Below are 18,075 nucleotides of genomic sequence, written 5' to 3' on the forward strand. Positions count from 1 at the left end.
TCCCTGGCATATTTGGGGCAGGACCTGAGGTGCCCCCTCCGAGTTCCCCTCATTGCTTCTGGCTATCCACAAACACACTCTCCATTTACTCAGAAATATCTGATATTTATTTCCCAACTTTTGATAATTTTTTTTTTTTTTTTTTTTTTTTTTTTTTTTTACAAATTGAATAAATGGAATGAAGGGGAATAAGTGGGACCCCACACCTGGGCTTAGGCTCCCGATGAGAGAGGTGACAGTATGAAAACTTCTCACACACAACTCCTGGCCTGCTGTCCTAACCTCTCCTATCAACCTTACCTAAGACTGAGGTGGGGCTTTTTGAGGATGTGAGGATGTGGGGTTCCCCCCTAAAGGGGACTCCGGGCATCCTGTTTCAGGCCCTGAGCCGTGTCAGGCTGGGAGCCAGTGTGGGCCCGGATGTGGCGCCGCCTCCGCCTCTCCTGCCTGCGGGCCAGCTGTCGCAGTTGTCTCCGAATGACCCACAGTATCAGGTACACTTCCCGCAGCATCTCAGCTTCTGACGTATCCACTGGGGACCCAGACCTCATTTGGGAGGAAATGGAGGTAGAACTCACAGATGACTATGAAAGAGAGAGAAATGTGCATAAGTAGCTTGGTCTAGGGAGAAACCGCTGGTGGAAGCACTGCCAGATAAACAGCAACCGCCTGTCTAGTTCCACCTCCTCCATCGGACCTCGCTCAGGCACTGCCTCCTTCAGGAAGCCTTCCCAGACTGCATTGGATGGTCTTTGTCTCCACCCTTATGTTTGGCCCATCTTGTGGCATTTCGTACACTATTTGTTCTGTGCACCTGTCTGCCTTCTACACTACAATGTGAGCTCCTGAAAGACAGGGACCATGTCTGACTCACCTTGGAGTCCTCACTAGGGCTTCATGGGGATTGTGTTCAAATGAAGGTCAGAATGGCACCCGATCTCTATCTCCAGTCCAGAGCTCCCTCCTCACCTCCAGGCCTGTATATCCCACTGCCTCCTAGATACCTCCGTGCAGATGTCCTACTGGCATCTCAACTCATCTTGTCCCAATGCCCTAAACTCCTTACTTGCTCCCCTGTGTGCTCTTGCTCCTTCATTCTCCATCCCAGGGAATGGCTCCAGCCTGCTCTGACTTCTGTCTCTCTCCCTTCACCATCATCCAGTCAACCAGCTGGTGCAACAATTCTACCTCTTAAAAAAATTGTTTTTTAATTTTTTTAATGTTTATTTATTTTTGAGAGACAGAGAGAGACAGAGCATGAGTGGGGGAGGGACAGAGCGGGGAGGGGGCGGGTAGACCCAGAATCTGAGGCAGGCTCCAGGCTCCGAGCTGTCAGCACAGAGCCCGATGCCCGGCTCGAACTCACAAGCAGTGAGATCATGACCTGAGTGGAAGTTGGACACCCAACCGACTGAGCCACCCAGGTGCTCCCCCCAAAAAAAATCTTTAATGTTTATTTTTGAGAGAGAGAGGGAGAGAGAGAGAGAGAGAGAGCATGTACAAGGCAGAGGAGGGGCAGAGAGAGGGAGACAGAGGATCCGAAGCAGGCTCTGTGCTGACAGCAGACAGCCCAATGCAGGGCTTGAACTCAAGAACCACGAGATCATGACCTGAGCCAAAGTCAGACACTTAACTGACTGAGCCACCCAGGTACCCCAACAGTTCTACCTCTTAAATATCCTGCCTCTCCTCTAGTCCTTTTCTGACCTGCTCTCTCCACAGGGCAGCCAAGTGAACTTTATTATTATTATTATTATTATTATTATTATTATTATTATTAAATGCTGTAATACTTCATTCAAGGCCAAAATAAATTGGTTTGGTAGTGATCTAGACACTTCCCTTTCTATTATTTTTTATTTTTTAATATTTTATTTATTTATTGGGGGACGAGGGGCAGACAGAGAGAGGGAGAGAGAATCCCAAGCAGGCACCACACTATCAATTCAGACCCCAATGCAGGGCTCGATTTCACGAAACATGACATCGTGACATGAGCCAAAATCAAGAGTTGGATGCTTAACCAGCTGCACCACCCAGGCGCCCACAGGCACTTCCCTCTTTAAAGTTAAGTTTCTGACTTTGAGATAATTATAGTCACATGCAATTGCAAGAAATACCAGAGTCCTCATAATATTCTTTACCCAGTTTGCCCTAATATTAAAATCCTGCGAAACCACAGTATAGTATCATAGTCAGGATACTGACATCCATAGTCCACTGATCTTATTCACACACCTGCTCCCCCACCTGTTGCTTGTACTCATTTGTGTGTGTGTGTGTGTGTGTGTGTGTGTGTGTGTGTGTGTGTTGAATTCTACCTGATTTTATCTCACATACACAGGTTCACCTATCGAACTTCCACAGTCAACATACAGAACATTTCTATCATCACAAGAATTCCTCATGTTGCCATTTTATAAACAACCTACCTCCCCGCCACCTCCGCCCCCCCCCCCCCCCCCGCCACCGCCAAACCCTAATCTCTGGCAAGCACTAAACCAGGAATCGAGTCTTCATTTCTACAATTTGTTATTTCAAGAGTGACATATAATACAAATAGAATTATACAGTATAGCTATAACCTTTGGGGATTGGTTGTTTTCACTCAGACTAATTCCTGAGACTCATCTACTTCAATAATTTATTTCTTTTTATGGCTGAGAAGTAGTCCACAGTATGGATATATCACAGTTTAACCGTTCACCCAGTGAAGGACACTGGGGTTAGTTTGGGCTGTTATAAATAAAGCTGCTAGGAACCTTTCATGTAGAGATTTTTGTGTGCACATAGTTTCATTTATCTAGAATAAATGCCCAAGAGTACAATTGCTTGGCATAAGATAATTACATGTTCAGTTTCATAAGAAACTATCCAACCGTTTCCAGAATAGCTACCACATATGACAGCAGGCAAGCTTTCTAAATTAAAATCTGATCGTACAAGGGCTCCCATTGCTCTTAGGGTCAAAGCCAAACTCCACAGATGGCCACTCACTCTGCCTTGCACAAGTTGGCCCTTGGCCCTAGGATTGCCCATACCCATCACCTTGGGCCAGCACCTCCCTACCCCAGCCCACTTGCTATTCTGTCTTCATGGAATGCTCCCCCGACTCCCTCCTCAACCCACCTGAGGCAGGCCCAATCCTTCAGGCCTCAGTTTCATCCTCTCTTCTTCTAGGAAGGCCTTCCTTGACTTCCCAGGTCTGGATGAGATGTCCCTTCCCTGGGCTCCCGCAGACCACTGACCTCCCATGTCACACCCTTAAGACACTGAACCCCCAACGCCTATGACCTTGTCTGTAGCTCCCTTGGCTCCCTTAGTCCTGTTCACCCTGTATCCTCGGTTGCCTGCCTCAGTGCCTGGCACTTAGGAAAGGCACACAAAATAAATGCTGAACAAGTGATGGGAGGGAGGAATGAATCATAGGGGCTCTGGGAGGGTGGGAGGACCACTGGGAACTAGGGAAATATGGTGCTAACCTTCCAGCTGCACATTTGCCAGCCGCTCTGCAGGGCCGAGACCATGAGCATGGAGACAGACTTGACAGCTGTCCGGGGCAGCTGCAGCAGGGATCGGGCCCTGTGACCCGGCTCCACCTTAGCCCTATCTGTTGCTTTGGCCAACTTGCAGGCATCAGCCACCTCGGGGGACTCCTCCATCTTGGAAATCTTAGCCTCTTTGCAGGGCTCAACCAACTTGAAAGTCTCAACCACCTTGGGAGTCTTCTCCACCTTCAATACACTTTTCTGGGAATCATGGTGTTCCAAGAAGGTTGACTTAGCTTTTTGTTTCCAGAAGAAAACCTAAGAACCAAGACAGGGAGAGGAAAGACAAGAGGGGCACAGTGGTCGGCAGAAAGGCAAGCACAGAAGGAAAGGGGCAGTAGGTGTCCCGGCCTCCTCCCCAGATGGGTTCCCGAGACCTCCAGGAGCAGCACCTCCAACCCCAGCATGTCATGAGGATGGAGCATTCTCTGAAACTCACCCAGCAAGTAATCTTTCGCCAAATCCATCGGAAGAACCTCATAACCACCGTCATTTCTCCCAATACACAAGCACCAAGTAGGGGGCAGGACAAGCATTTGGTACAAAGGGTGGAGGGGACCAGGCTGCAGGCCAGTGGCCACCACCTAAGGGGTCTCTTGGAAGCTTCAAGTGCAGCCAAGAAGAAAGAAATGGAGAATCTAGGGGGAAAACTCTCACCAACAACTCATCCTAAGCCTTTCCTCCCCTCCCTGAGACAGGGAGAGGAGTCAAAGTGGATGAGAACTCAGAGGAAGGCAGAGTTCTAGCCCATTGTGAGAGCCTACCTACCCCTGACCCCACCCCCCGAGGCCCTTCCAGGATCCCCGGAACCAATCCCGGAGCCCTCAGTTCTCCTTCCCCCAGGTCCAGGGAAGGGAAGCTAACATTTATTGAGCACCTGATACTCACTGGGCATTTCCCAGGTATGATGTCATGCAATCATCACAGCAACCCTCCAGTAGGTATTACTGTCAGAGCCATTTTACCCGTAGGGAAGCTGAGATTCAGAAAAAAACAAAGAACCTGCCCAAGGTCATAAATGCAGGGAGCCAAAGGGTGGAAAGTCCAACCTGGGTCGGCCTCCAGTGTCCCACTCTCCTTCCACAGGTCCCCTTTAGTCTGGGGTCAGGGTGCTCTGAGACAGTTGGCTGCTGCTTCTCCCCCTTCCCCACTAGATGGGGTCCTTCTCTCTACCTGTCTCTGCAGCCTGGGATGGGAGCCCAGCCCAGGCTCTCAGGGAGGGGCCTGCTCACCCACAGGGCCCGTCCTCAGCCAGCTGGGGGTGGAAGCCACAGAGGGCCAGCCAGGCCTGGCGAGGGCACCGTGTGCCCGGGGAGCCTGGCCCACACCCAGCGCTGAGACAAGGGGCCCATTCAGGGCCCCCGGCCCCGCCCCCAAGCCACCACCGGGATCCAGCCCGCAGAGGGGACACGCTGGGAAGCTGGGGGTGGATCCTGCACAATTACCAAAGGCCTCATTGTTTCCCTGCCCCCCCCCCAGCACGTGGGCTGACGCCCCCCTCCTCCCCCCTCCACTCCCTCTGTCTTGCCTGCCTGCCCCTTCCCAGGACCCAGGCCACTGGCTTCCCCACCCTCCCCTCACCCCCTTCCACAACTCTTTTTCCGGACCACTCTGTCTGAGCCACATTCAAACCTTCCCAGTCTGCACAAGATCTCTAAGGGAGCCCACGGCCTCAGTCTTTCCCCCACGAGTGGAAATGCCACTGCAGGCCCCATCTGGACACAAGCAACGAGATGCCAACCTCCAGATTCAAGTTTCTTCGGATTTTTTTTTAATTATAATTATTATTTTAATAACAACCTGAATCCCAGAACTCGCAGACTGTCCATATGCCCTCCCCTGGGCAGAGGAGAGGGGGTACTTTGAGGGAATGAGGTGGGGATGGGGTGTCTGCCAGGGAGACTCCAACGCCCCCAGCCATCTACTGCCAGGGGTCCCAGAACACTGACACCTCGGGAGGGAGGAGGGCTCCATCTGACACCCCATCCTGAAGCCCTCCCTCCTCCTTCAAGGCCTGGAGATGCCGCAGCTCAGTCCCTGGGCACTAGGGGGAGATTGAGGAAGAGTTGTGGGGGGCGGGGACAGGCCAATTCTGAGCCTTCAACTCCCATCCCCAGAGATCAGGAGGCATTAAAGCTGCATAGGAAGAGGGGGCAGGCAGCTGGCACAAGGCCTGGCAGCTGTGGGAGCCCCCAAAGGCACATTGTGAGGGAAGGGAGGCTCAGACGGAGGGCCCATTGGGCGCAGGGGGCCCAAGCCGTGGGACCCCCGAGGAAGGCAGCTGGGCCAGCTGCTCGGGGCTGGCCAGGGCACGCAGCAGTCCATTCTCCTGCTCCAGCGCGGCATTCCGCTCGGCCAGGTCTCGGATCTGCTCCTTCAGCACCTCCACCTCCTCCCGGACCGCAAACATGAGGTGGGACTTCACCAAGTCCTGGGGGCCCGGGACAGGCAAAAGGTCAGGGGTCCCAGGCCACCCCAATTGCCCAGTGCCTCCAGGGTCTGGGTGTGAGAGATGCCCCTGCTCCCAAATGATGAAGGACCACAGGAGAAGCAGCAAAGCAGGGAAGCGGTGGGGAAGGCGGGGGGCACCGAGCGGAAAGAGGGGACAGAGACAAAGTTAGGGCTTAAAGACAGAGACGCGGGCTGGGTCAGAGACCAAGGGAAATCAGGAGTTCAGGTGGAGACAGGAGGGGGTGAAGAACCCAAGGGAACCCAGCTGGGAGTCAGATGAGGAGCTGGGAGTTAGTATTCCCTAATGAGGACAGCAGAGGACGGGCAGCAGGACATGAGCTGGGACCACCTGGGACCAAGATGGCTTCTCTTACCATGGCTTGTTCGATCTTGTTGTCAATGCCAACCAGGCTTCCGGAGCCGCTGGGGAGACACAGGGAGATGAGAGGTGAGGGGGAAGAGCAGGTGCCAAACCAGGTGCCTGGACACCGCAGCCAGCTGCCCTCCGGGTCCTTCTCAGAGCAGGCTCTGGCCTCCTCCACAAGCCCCATTCACTGCAGCCTCCCACCCACACCCCTGTCTGTACCTGTGACAGTAGAGAATCAGGGAGAGGAGGGTTTTGTCCATCCCCCGGCGGGGTGAGGGCCGCTGTCCAGGCCCCCCCAGGCCCCGGTGAGGTGGGGGTGCAGATGCCCCTCGGATGGGGGATGCTCCCCGAGGAGAGCAAGGAGAGGAGACACAGCCCCTTTTCCGGGGAGGCCCTGGAGCCATCCCCACCACTCGGGTCTCATACGATGACACCAGGGACTTGACAGAGATGCCTGGCTGGGCCATTCCCAAGGGAAAGGGCTTTAGGCAACCCCCAGAGGGAGAGGGCTGTATCAGATGGACTGCCTGGGGGGCTCAGAGCCCCCCGGGGCAGAGCGGGGTCTGGCTGGTGCCAGGCAGGCGGAAAGGAGACAGTGCCTAGGGGGTGCTGGTCTGAAAGATATACACCGCCCCCCAGGGCAAAGCCTGGCTGCTATTGGCTCCTCAGGGACACGGGGACCCCCTCCCACCAACCTCCATGGTGGGCGGGAATTCCCAGACACGGTCAGTGCCAATGTCCCCTTCTCACCCTGGCACCAATCCCAGAGCAGAGGGAAGGGGGCAGGCTGAGGGAAGTCAGCTGGTGGGCTGGGTCGGGGGAGGGACTCTGGGGCCTGAGGCTTGGGTCAGAGAGGGGTGTGAAGGGTGAGGGACAGCCTGGCCTAGGGAGACGTCCCCACTTCTCCACCCATCCCATCCCCTCTGAACTAACACTGGTCTCCCTCAAGCCCTCAGCTCCACTCTGCTGGGATGGGGGTGGGTGGTGTGGTGTTTCGGATTAACTTGTCATCTTCCTTGGACTTGTAAGCACCCCCTGCTCCAGACACAAAGCCCACATCATGGGTGACCCTGGGGCCTGGCCAGAAGGTCTCTGAGGGAGAAGAATGGAAAGGTTACCAAAGCAATGAAAACAGAGCCCTGATAAACAAGCACAGCCTATGGATCTGGAACCGGGGTCTCGGGTCTGGGGTCTTGGAGGGAACAAAGACTTGAGGGGAGGTGGGAAAGTGAGGCTGGAGATGGGACATGGAGAACTGGAGCAAGCGTTTTGAAGGCCCTTGGGAGCCAATGATAGGGGAGAGCAGGCCTGGCTGCAGTTTGTTAAGCGGCCACCAGAGGTCGACTCAGGCCCGGCCGAACGGTTCCAGGGCCGGCCTCAGGATCCCTCAAGCAAGTCTTGCCCCTCTGAGGCCAAGGGAGGCCAAGAGTCTGCACAAGCCTTTCGGCCTCGCCCTATCCCCCAAGTCTCCCTCTTGTCACCACTTGGGTCTCAGCCTCCTGCTTCATGCCCTAGCTCATGACCTGCACCTGACCAACCTCTCCCTCAGCCACCTCAGCCCTGGGGCCACCTCTACACCCAGGCCCGCCCCCCCTCGTGCTGCAGGATCACCCATGGTCCTGTCCTCCAGCCCTCAGCTTTGCCCCCCTCAGAGTGGGTGATCTCAACATGCGGCATCCTGCACTCCTGTGCTCCGGTTGCAAGCCCTTTCCCCTTTCTCCTGATGGTCGGTTCCAACTCACTTCCCTGTGGGGGGAGTTAGCACTCAATTCAAGGTGACCCTTGGATGAGGCCCTGCAGCCAGGAAGGGAGCACAAGGGAGCTGGGAATTTTCCATTTCCTGTCCAAGCTCTGGGTGCAGAAGGCGCTGACAGGTGGAGTAAGCAAGGGGGTGACAGGGCCTGAGAGAGCAGGACAGGGTGGGATGGGCGAAGGACACCAGGGACTCCTGGGGTTGGGGGGACAGGACAAGTTTAAGAGTGGAGGGTGAGCCAGCCAGCTGGAGAGCCGTGGCAATTTTCAAGCTATTTCAATCTGAGACACCTGGGTGGAGCCTGGGCCACCACAGGTCACCGCCCCCTGCCCCCCTCCCCAGTACACACAAGACACACAGAGACCAAAGAGGGGAAGATTCACAGGAATAGGAACCCTGGCCTTGCTTGGCGGACACTCAGGTAAAGATGCCAAGTAAGTTGTTTGTTCTTGCCAGAAATAAAGGAATAATACAACAATAAACATTTGTTGGCTGATAGATGACTATCTCCTGTTTGTCTAGTGCCGGAGAATTTTTGACAGCACTTTCCACTGTCACATTCTAACGTTAATACTTCAAGGGACCAGGACTCTGGCCGGCAACCCAAACGCTCCCCTTGAGAGCGCCCAGAGCAAGCAAGCTGCAGGCACTGTGCCGGAATCCCTGGGCAGGGCCAGGACCAGGAAGCTTGAAGTTAGCTGGGTGGGATCAGCCCCCACCGCAAACCCAAAAGGCGACCGTGTGAATTAGAACAAAATGCCCCCCTTTTCAAGACACTTAGTGCCATCTTTCAGAAAACTCACATGACTTCCAAGTTTTGACAGTGATTTCAAATGTGAGTGGCGCCCCCTGGGGTTGTGCATGCATGGTATGCACAACTGGGGACTCTGGCTCTGTGGGACCCTTGGGTCTTGGGGCAAGGACAGCCCTAGAGGCTGGTCTTCCTTTTTGAAGGTCAAATGAAACATCCTCAAAATGAGAACCAGATGAAGAAGCGGGACACCTGGAAGAGGTGGAAAGGTTCTGATTCTGGGGACAAGGGCCAGCTCTACTCCCTAGCTATGTTCGGAGGAGCCCGCAGGGGATGGGCCTGAGGCCAACAAAGTGGCATCCGGCTGCCCTCTGTATACTCCCTCCCGGATCTGTGGTGCCTTTGGGGTGGGGCCAGGCCAGAGTGTGTGTGTGGGGGGGGGGGGGGGGCAGGGGGGTTGGCTCCTTGCCCAGCTTGGGAGAGCTGTCCCTGCCTCTGTCCTGGAGAGAAAGGGCATCCTAGAGAGGGCTGCCTCCTCCTCTTCTCTTGGGACATAGGCATCCCAGTAGGAGAGTGGAGAATGTGGCTTTGGGGTCAGACCCAGGCTCCGAATGCAGTCCTGTCACTTACTAGCTCGGTGACCTTGAGCAGGTTTCTAAAACCTTTCTTCTCTGAGTCTCAGTTTCTTCATCTGGAAAGTGGGGATCATGGGGTTGCTTTAGTGAGGTGAGAGGTAGCACCTGACCCAACGGAGGCACTAGATAAATAAATGTACTTTTTCTTTCCCAAGTCCCTGGGATTCATTCCCTCTAATGCCTGGAATCCCCATGCTGGCCATCTACCCACACATTCCCTCATCCACCCAACTATTTATCCATCTATCCACTTATTCAAGTACCTTCCAACTGCCAGGCCCTGTTGTGGACACGATGGTTCTTGCCACCCAGCAGTACATGAGCAGTCTGAATTCACCAGGCACCCTCTGTTCTCCCATCCCCAGATTCTGAGATTGGCAGGCGTCCCCCATTCCCCATCTGAGATCCAGGCACTCAACTCCCCAGCCCACTTTCTCTTTGAAAGGGAGATTCCATGCCACTCAGACCCTGTTCTCCTGCCAGCTCTGGGCACACCAGAGAGGTGAGGTGGGGGCCACATGGCTCATCCCAGGGGACCAAGGGGAATGGCCCAACCCAATCCTACTGGCCCAGCAGGGTGGGGCAGGAGAGGGGCTGGGCTGGGCCAGAGCCCCAGAGGCTTGGAGTGGAGCAGGATAAAGTGAAGCCTGGGTGCCTGACCGGTCAGACTGGGGTGTGGGGAGGGAGTGGGACAGAGGGAGGGAGGGACAAGCCAAAAGAATAGAGCTGAGGACGCTCCTGGAGGCAGAGCCCTCTAAGAAGGAGAAGTAGGAGGTTGGCTCTGAAATCAACATGGGTGGGGAGGGACAGGGAGCCCTCATGCCAGGGAACCTCCCAGTGGGAGGGAATAAGGGTGGGAAGCTCTGAGAATAGCAGCCATGGGGGCAGGTGACTCCCCGGCCCTGGCCAACCTCACACCTCACCTCACACATTCCTGAGAGCGGGGGAGCCCAGAAGCAGCAATGCCCTGCCCCACTGTGTCCCTCACTCTGGAGGAGCCACCACCAGGCCCCTCGCCCTCCATCCCACTGGCTCCTGGCCACCCCTTCTCTTTCCTCTCTGCCTCCCGCCTCTCCCCAAGGCTACAAGCCCTTTTCTTTGGTGAGACTTAGTCCCTGATTCGGGGTGGGATGGCGCCATGAAAGACGCAAGCAGGCAGGAGAGACTCCCTTCTAGAATAGGTCTCCCCATCACCCATAAAACTCAAGGCTAAGCCCCACCCCTTATTTCCTTCCAAACAGGAAGTCCCTCCCCCCAGAGCCTCAAACAGGAAGTCCCACTCCTCCCTCCAAAATAAAAGTGGTGACTCCCAAGCCTTTCTATCAGTCCCCAGCCAGAAGGGAGCTGCGTGCCTATCTGACTCGCAATTTCGTTCCTCCCTTTTCAGCTTGCTGACATTCCTATGTTGAAACCTGGCCCTCGAAACAGGAAGTTCTGCCCACCGTGCCGCCAAACTGAAGGCACATTCTCCCCTGAAGGGCAAACTCCTGCAGATCCTGCTCTCCTGTGCCTCCCCTGTGCCCCACAGCCATCCTCTCCAGGCTCTGGCTTGGTGGCTGCAGGGAGGAAGGACTCAGCCCTCCTGGTGTTCCGAGTGCAGAGAGCAGAACCTCAGGGACGTGCTTTCTTGGCACTAGAAGTCCTAGGATCCTAAAGTAGTGAGTGTACACAGTGTCTAAGGATGTTACCTCCAAAGGCTGGCGTTCCATTCTCCTCAGTAGGGAGAAGGAGGTGGGAACCCGGAGGAGACCCACTCCCTATTTGCCTCTCCAGCGCACTTGCCAGTAAATTCTTAGGGTTGGCCAAATGATCGCTAAATCTGCAAGAGCTCTGGAATTTGACAACAATGACTCCCTTCAAACTCTAAAAAAAAGTCTATGATTTGACAATCCTAAGCCAGGGAGTCCCACCCAGCTCTCTCCACAGAGAGGGAGTGGGTCCCAAATCAACTTTGCCCAGTGGTTGTGCCCAGGCCAGGTTTCACTGTTGAAGAGGTCCTCTCCAAGTTCAACTTGGGGGAAGGACACCTACCAGGCAGTTTCATGCAGTTGGCCCAGGTGCTGGGTGGAGATCCAGAGCCCACCTACCTATCATCATCGCTGTCCAGGTGGCCGCTGATGGCCAGCATGGAGCGGGCCAGGCTGAGGCTCTGGGCTGCTGCTGCTCCAAAGGGGTCTGGAGACTTGTGAACCAGACTGGCATCGGGGAATAAGTAAAGGGCTGGGGAGCCGGGGCGAGAGTCGAGTGGGGGCACCTGGAGGCAGAGAGGTAGGAATCATCACATCAAGCGCAAGAAAAGAACCGGCCACCTTACAGCTTGCCTAGTAGTCTTCCTCATCTCTCCCCACATACATCCGTTCTCTTCCGAGGACCCAGGAGACCTGACCCAAAGCCCTTCTCTCGCGCCCAGGTCTGGTGGAGGCATTAGGCAGGTATCAGAGGCAAGGGAAACAGTGTGCATCCCTAAGACTGGGTGTGAGCAGCTTCCAAAAAGTGGCTCACGGGGTACTAGAGTACTAGAGAGGGGGTCTGACAGGCACTCCAGTACCCTTCCACCAGCTGAACCAGGACCCCCCAATCAGAGGCTAGTCAGAGAGTGTCTGGGCCTTCTGTCATCTGACTTACTAAAGCAACTCAAATGTCACTTCCTCAGAGAGGCAGTTCCCCATCACTGGACTAGTGAATTCCACTGAACTGTTCTATGTGTGTTTTTTTGTTTGTTTGTTTTTTTATAGCACCTAATAGTATCTGAAGTTAAAGTATTTTTGCCTCCCTGCTACTAAAAGGTAAGCTCTAGAGGGTAGAGCTTATAGTTTGTTCAATAACTATTTGTAGAATGAATGAATCCTCAGAAACTGGTCCTCCCCCCGCCCTCCCCCCCCCATCTTTTCTAGTCTCTACTCTCAAACTTCTCAGATTCAGGTGAGGTTCTGCTCCTGCACTGGGCCCTGGGGGTGGGGGGAGCGGTTAGGTTGCGGAGATGGGGGGGGGAGGTGGAGCCTGGGCATGGACCCACACAGCCCAACAGGCGCTGGGGGTGGCTGCAAAAGGGCGGGGGCCACAGGAACAAGACGCCTCTGTGAGGCCCCAGGAGGCCCCTGCTTCTCGGAAAAGCCAAGAACAGAGAGTCCAGAGTGGTTAGAAGGACAGAGCAGAGGAAGGGGGCCCAGGTGGTGTCCCCCCGCCCTCTCCCAGCCTCCCTCCTGAGAGAGAGGAGCCAGACTTCGGGGCACGTGCACACAGGATGTGGGTTGAGGAGAGGGGTCTGGGGGCACTAAGGACAGATGGGCAGGGTCTGCAGGTCCAAGGGAAGCTTGGCCAGGGCTTAATGACAGAGGGACTGGGGCAAAGGGGACTTGCTTTGTAACAGCATGGGGACAGGGACCAGTAAAGGAAACAGCATCTTCTCCCCTGGAGTGAGAACTGACTCAAGAAAAGTAGGGGGCGCAGCATGAGAGATGTGAGCTTGAGGCCAGGAGGGGGTGGGGGAGCCGGTCCTGACCGGTCCTGACAGGGCCCAGACATCCAGTCCCAGGTTATTTTTATACTGTGGTTTGTGCCCAAGGCCAGGAAGGGGGAAAAGTTCTCATTCTCACACTCCCTGCCTTTTCTTCTGCAGTCCAAGGTGTTATTTTCTCCTTCAGGACAGACACATCCATCCCCCACACCCCTGGCTGCCCACCCCCACCCCAGAGACCCAAGCATCCTGCCCCCCAGCCCAGACTTGTTCCTCTTTTGGAGACAGGAAGCAGAAAGAGCAAAGGATTTAACTCTCTCTGGGCTGCTTCCTGCTTTTCTCCCATTCCCCAGTGGCCACCCCCAGTTATCAGTCATGGAGAGGCCTAGATGCAGGGTCCCAAGACACACAAGTCAGCCAGGGAGACTGTGGGATGACCACTTTCTACCCCTCCCTGCCAACCTCGGCAGCTCCCAGAGGCCCAAGCACCCAGCCCCACCTAGGACCTCCACCCTCAATGCCTGAAGCCAGAAGGGGTGAAACTAAGACAGAAGGTAAGGGCCAAAGTGAGGAGGCCACATCTCTGTGATGGAGAGACAGGACTGGGCTATTAGGAAACGGAGACCTGGGCCAAAGGTAACGAATTAAAGGCTAAAGAGAAAGAAAGAAGGTGCAGAATGTAGGGGAAGAAGGAGCCTGAGAAAGAAAAGAAAGTCTGTGTGGGGAGAAGGATGGGCTTCCCAGGGAAAGGGCAGGAAGAGAAAAGAGAGGCTATCTGATGGGACAGACAGGTGGGGAGAGGGTGGCATGGAGGTGGAGGCAGGAAGGCCCAGGCTGAGATGGGCAAGCACCACCCCTCAGGTGTCTCCCCCACCCCAGAACCCAGCTCTTACCTGCCCCATCTCCTCTGGAGTGACCAACTCCATCCTCAGCCGCAGGGCTCCATCCTTTGACCGGGACAGGGGAGGGGTCCCTGTTGCTGAGCCCCCAGCCTCCGCTTCCACCCTCAGGGATGGCAGGGGCGTGGCAGCCCGGGATGGGCCCGCGCTATCCCCAGTCCGGGGCTCTGGGGGGCGCTGCTGGGGTGGGGAGGCTGACAGTGGGGGTGTCTCCACCTTGGCCTTGCCAGGCATTGCCAACTGGCCCAGCCCCCCGGTTAAGGAGCGGGCCTGAGGTCCAGGGGAGGTGGGGGGCGGACGGAGCCAGGAGGTGGGGCCCTGAGACAGGCCTGGCTGTGGAGTTGGGGCACCCAGGCCCAAGCTGGCCAGCTCCAACCTGGAATCCAGAGATCTGCCCCCAGTGCCTCCTGAGGCCCCTCGAATTCCCTCCAGGAGCCGGCCAAAGCCTGGGGGCTCCAGGTCTCTCTCGTAAACATCCACACACGTCCAACGGCCTCGGCGGTAAGGCTCTCCCAGGCCGTGGGGCAGCTTTACCACCCGGAAACGGGAGGCAGGGGCCCCAGGCGGTGGGGAGCCATTCCGGGGGGTGCTCTTGCCCCCCTGCTCAGGGTTGGGCTCCCCATTAGGCAGGCGGGGTGGGGGCCCAGTGGGGGTGGGCAAGGCAGGGGGCTCAGAACCCCCTGGGCTCCCTGGGCCCTCATAGTCCGTGGTGACGCTGGTGATTTGGAAACTACTCTTCTTCTTGCCCCCACTCATGGTCCCTGGGGCTAGGACTCGGCCAAGGTGGGCGGGGGTGCAGCTGGGGCTCCTCGAAGGGGCTCAGGCACCCCTGGAACAGGGGGGCCACATGGCGGGGGCATCAGGGCCCCTGGGGACATCTGGGTCCGACATGGCCGGAGGGCCCTGCAGGAACTGGGGGTGCTGGGTTGGTGAAGGGAGCACAGGGCAGGGGAGGCGGCAGGAGGTGGGGGCAGGGGCAGGTTTTTCCTGCCACTGGCGCTGCCCAACTCCAGAGCTGAGTTTGCAAACTGGAAAAAGAGAGAGAGAGAGAGAGAGAGACTGTGAGAAAGCTGTGGGCAGGCCACCTCTGGGGCTTCCTCTCTGGGGAGCAGAATGGGGGAGGAAGGGGAAACCGCCAGAGACCCAGAGACAAAGAGACAGAGACGAAAGAGACCAGGAGATCCCAGCCGTTCCACAGAGTAGGAAGAGGCAGCCCAGACCCAAAGTTGGGCATTTCTTCCCTGGGATTCAAACTCGCAAGACCCAGTTACCCGAGGGCGGGGGGCTCCAGGGCCTTGGTTGAGCAGGGGTGAAGCAGTTTTTCAGCCTGGCCCCGCCGCTGAGAGGCCTCTGCCGGGTGTCCGGGCCCCCGCACCCCAGCTCCCCCATCCCTGGGGCAGGCCCTGCCCCGCTGCCCCAGCGCCCCGCCGCCCCAGCGCCCCGCCCAGCCCAGAGCCATACCTCTCGGCCTCGGCCACCGAGCTGGGCCGGGGGTCCCGGCCGCCTAAGATGTCGGGTTGTCCTTCCCCTGGGGCCTCTTGGCCCCAGCAGCGCGGGGGGCGCAGGCGGGAATCAGAGGCTGTCCAGTTCTCTTCGGGGACCGCACTTTGCCCCACAAGGCATCTCAGTAAAAAGTTTGCTCTCCGGAAAAGAAGGATCCCCCGCCTCCTTGGTGGAACCCAGGCGCGGCCTCTGAAGCCCCAAGGGTCTCCAGACCGGTGCGGGAAGAGGCGGCTCTGCCCCCCCCGCCCCCCGCCCCCGATCCTCCAGGTGGAGCAGCCTGGGTGGTTGGGGCGAGTGGGTCTCCCAAAACTCCTCCGCGTGGCACGGCTGGGTCTCTCTTCGCTTCTCGGCTCCGGTCGGTTCTGTCTCTCTGCCTTTCTCTTTCTGGGCTGTTGACAACCCCCACACCAGGAAGTCCTGCCTCCTCGGGCCTGCTGACTGCTCCTCTCCTCCTCCTCCTCCTCCTCCTCCTCCTTCCCCTCTTCCTCCCCTTCCTCCGCCCTCACTGCCTCCTGGGGCTCCTGGCCAGCTGGCCCGGGGCCAGGCCTGCCAGCACCGCTGCTGGTGGAGTTGCTGCTGCGGCGGCGGCGGCGGCGGCTGCTGCTCCCGGGGCCCCCAGAACCGGCTTAACCCCACACCTGCTGGGCCGTAGCCCAGCGCTTCCTCGGAGGGAGGGGCTGTGGAGGGCGGAGAGAAAGGGGAGGAGCTTGCGGGTAGGCCAGGGATTCCCTTACTTGTAGGCACTTGCTGCCATTGGCCTACCGATCCACAGAAGAGTGGGAAGGAATTTACCCGGGACTCTACTGGGTGCCACCCCATGAGCACCCAGTCAGTGTTTGGGTGCTGCTGCAGCTGTTAATGTATCTTTACTGGTTTCTACAGTAACGGTATGAGGAAGGTCCCGTTACCCTTCTCTGTCCTTATTTTAAAAAGTGGATTATTATGACAATCTGCAAACATGCCCCCAAGTAGAGAGAATGTGATAAAGTCCCAGGTACCCATCATGCAATTTCCACAATGATCAACTCACAACCAACCTTTGCTCATCTATACTCCCAATATCTTTTGTTGCATTGTGCTGGAGTATTTGAACCAAACCCCAAGCAGTGTAGTATTCCTCTTTTTGGATGTGGATATTGAGACCCTGGAGGTTCAGAAAGGCTGTCGGTGGTGCAGCTGGGACATTCTGCACACTCAGGTGTGCCCTTGTCTGGCCCTCACGTGGAGAAACAAAGATGTGCTCAGAAAGGTGCCCACTTGGACTTGCACTTTCTCTCCAACCGTGGTCACATATACATGTGTGCGTATGCACACACAGCCACCCACACAGATGCACCTGAAGACAAACCCAGGGGACCTAAAGCACCCCACCTCTCCCATCCCCTCCCTCCTTTGCCATGGAGAATCCTCACACAGGCTTGAAGGGTTTACTGAGTGCTCGGTGTGAAAAAATACCCCCCCCCCAACCGCCATTTTCTCTTTTTTGGCACCCTCAATCAACCATCTGAGCAAAAGCAGTGTCTAAAGGCCACAACTGCCTTCACTCTTGGGCTCATTAGGAAATGGATTCTGAATCATTTTGGTCAAATAGAACTATTCTTGAGCACATTAAAAATTCCTCATATTGGTCGGCTTTACATAGTTATCTCATGGATTTTCAAAACAGTCCTGGGCTGAGCTGCAGGGTTTAGCTCCAGTGTTTCTGCGGAGGTAACTGGGGCTCCTAGGCATTCGGTTATCTGCCCTAGGCCTGGGAGCTAGTATTTGATGGCATGGAGACTAGGACTGGCTGACACATCCCCTTCTTCTTCAGCTTTAGCTCATGGAAATTTTTAACCACTCTTCAGGGTTAGGGAAAAAAAATAATGCCTCCTGCCTCCACGTTTATATATTTATTCTGTATTTCTTTATTAAAATGCATCTGCACTCTGCCTCTATCCCTCCATGGTAACAATAGCTACCACAGCCAGGTCCCAGGTCCTCCCAAGTCCTGAGGTCCAGGAAGCAGCCGCCCACACAAACCCCCCACTCCTCAACTCTCTCCCCTTTGGCAATATTCAGAACACCGCCCTGCTGCTCCGCCCCCAGATCCTCCTTCCTTCAGCGCTGACTCGCTACAAACTATTCAAAATTTATCTTTGGACGCTCCCCGTCCTACCAACTCAGACACTCAGCCTCAACTTGGACTCCTCCGCGTCTACAGGCCCTGGGACATTGCTGGTCCCGGCGCCAAGTGTTTATTGCATGAATACATAAAAATTCATTCACACTAAGGTGTAAATGTGAAAGGGCTGTTATGTATTTTAATGGGTTACCTTTTGGGGGGGGCAATAATAGCCCTTTAATGTATTTTACGACTTACAAAGCTCCTTGTATTAATTCTTTTGCTGCCCCAACAACTTTATGGAGGTAAATATGAGATGAGGCATCTTTCAGAGAGGTTGTGTGATTTGCCCAAAGCCACACAGCACATCTGCAAAGATCTGCCATATAAGGTAACGTGCACACGTTCCGGAAATTAGGGGTGGATATCTTTCGGGGGTCCCTTTTTCAGCCACTTAGGGGTAGAACCCAGGTCTTCTTGCAGCTAATGTGTTGGCAAAGGGATTTCCGAGGGAGCATTCCTCCGAGCTGAAGAGAAATATGATGGGGGACTGAGGAAGTGGGCGCGAGCTCGCTACCCTGAACGGCCGCCTCGTCCGCACCCGGAC

At 55.9% G+C, this 18,075-nt stretch overlaps 2 protein-coding genes across 2 annotated transcripts; both read right to left on the reverse strand.

Moving 5' to 3' along the window:
- Window positions 1-162: 162 nt before the first annotated feature.
- Window positions 163-4,993, reverse strand: CE3H7orf61 (chromosome E3 C7orf61 homolog). The gene is made up of 3 exons (XM_042921500.1): window positions 3,988-4,993; window positions 3,483-3,806; window positions 163-584 (listed from the first exon to the last, which is right to left on the reverse strand). Exons 1-3 carry the CDS (start codon window positions 4,039-4,041, stop codon window positions 351-353), a joined length of 612 nt encoding a protein of 203 aa, XP_042777434.1. The 5' UTR covers window positions 4,042-4,993; the 3' UTR covers window positions 163-350.
- Window positions 4,994-5,296: 303 nt separating this feature from the next.
- Window positions 5,297-15,825, reverse strand: TSC22D4 (TSC22 domain family member 4). Its single transcript, XM_042921498.1, has 5 exons — window positions 15,323-15,825; window positions 13,856-14,889; window positions 11,593-11,759; window positions 6,374-6,422; window positions 5,297-5,979 (listed from the first exon to the last, which is right to left on the reverse strand). The coding sequence occupies exons 2-5, from the start codon at window positions 14,615-14,617 to the stop codon at window positions 5,770-5,772; spliced, it is 1,188 nt and encodes a 395-aa protein (XP_042777432.1). The 5' UTR covers window positions 14,618-14,889; window positions 15,323-15,825; the 3' UTR covers window positions 5,297-5,769.
- Window positions 15,826-18,075: the final 2,250 nt, after the last annotated feature.

Source organism: Panthera leo, chromosome E3, assembly GCF_018350215.1.
Source record: "Panthera leo isolate Ple1 chromosome E3, P.leo_Ple1_pat1.1, whole genome shotgun sequence".
In the NCBI taxonomy this organism is placed as follows: domain Eukaryota; kingdom Metazoa; phylum Chordata; class Mammalia; order Carnivora; family Felidae; genus Panthera; species Panthera leo.

Coding starts and splice junctions, on each gene's coding strand:
- CE3H7orf61 (XM_042921500.1), bottom strand. CDS start 4,041: ATGACGGTGGTTATGAGGTTCTTCCGATGGATTTGGCGAAAGATTACT. Junction 3,807..3,987: donor GGCGAAAGATTACTTGCTGG/GTGAGTTTCAGA, acceptor CTTGGTTCTTAG/GTTTTCTTCTGGAAACAAAA. Junction 585..3,482: donor GGCAAATGTGCAGCTGGAAG/GTTAGCACCATA, acceptor TCTCTTTCATAG/TCATCTGTGAGTTCTACCTC.
- TSC22D4 (XM_042921498.1), bottom strand. CDS start 14,617: ATGAGTGGGGGCAAGAAGAAGAGTAGTTTCCAAATCACCAGCGTCACC. Junction 11,760..13,855: donor CTCCAGAGGAGATGGGGCAG/GTAAGAGCTGGG, acceptor CTCTGCCTCCAG/GTGCCCCCACTCGACTCTCG. Junction 5,980..6,373: donor ACAAGATCGAACAAGCCATG/GTAAGAGAAGCC, acceptor CCGGGCCCCCAG/GACTTGGTGAAGTCCCACCT.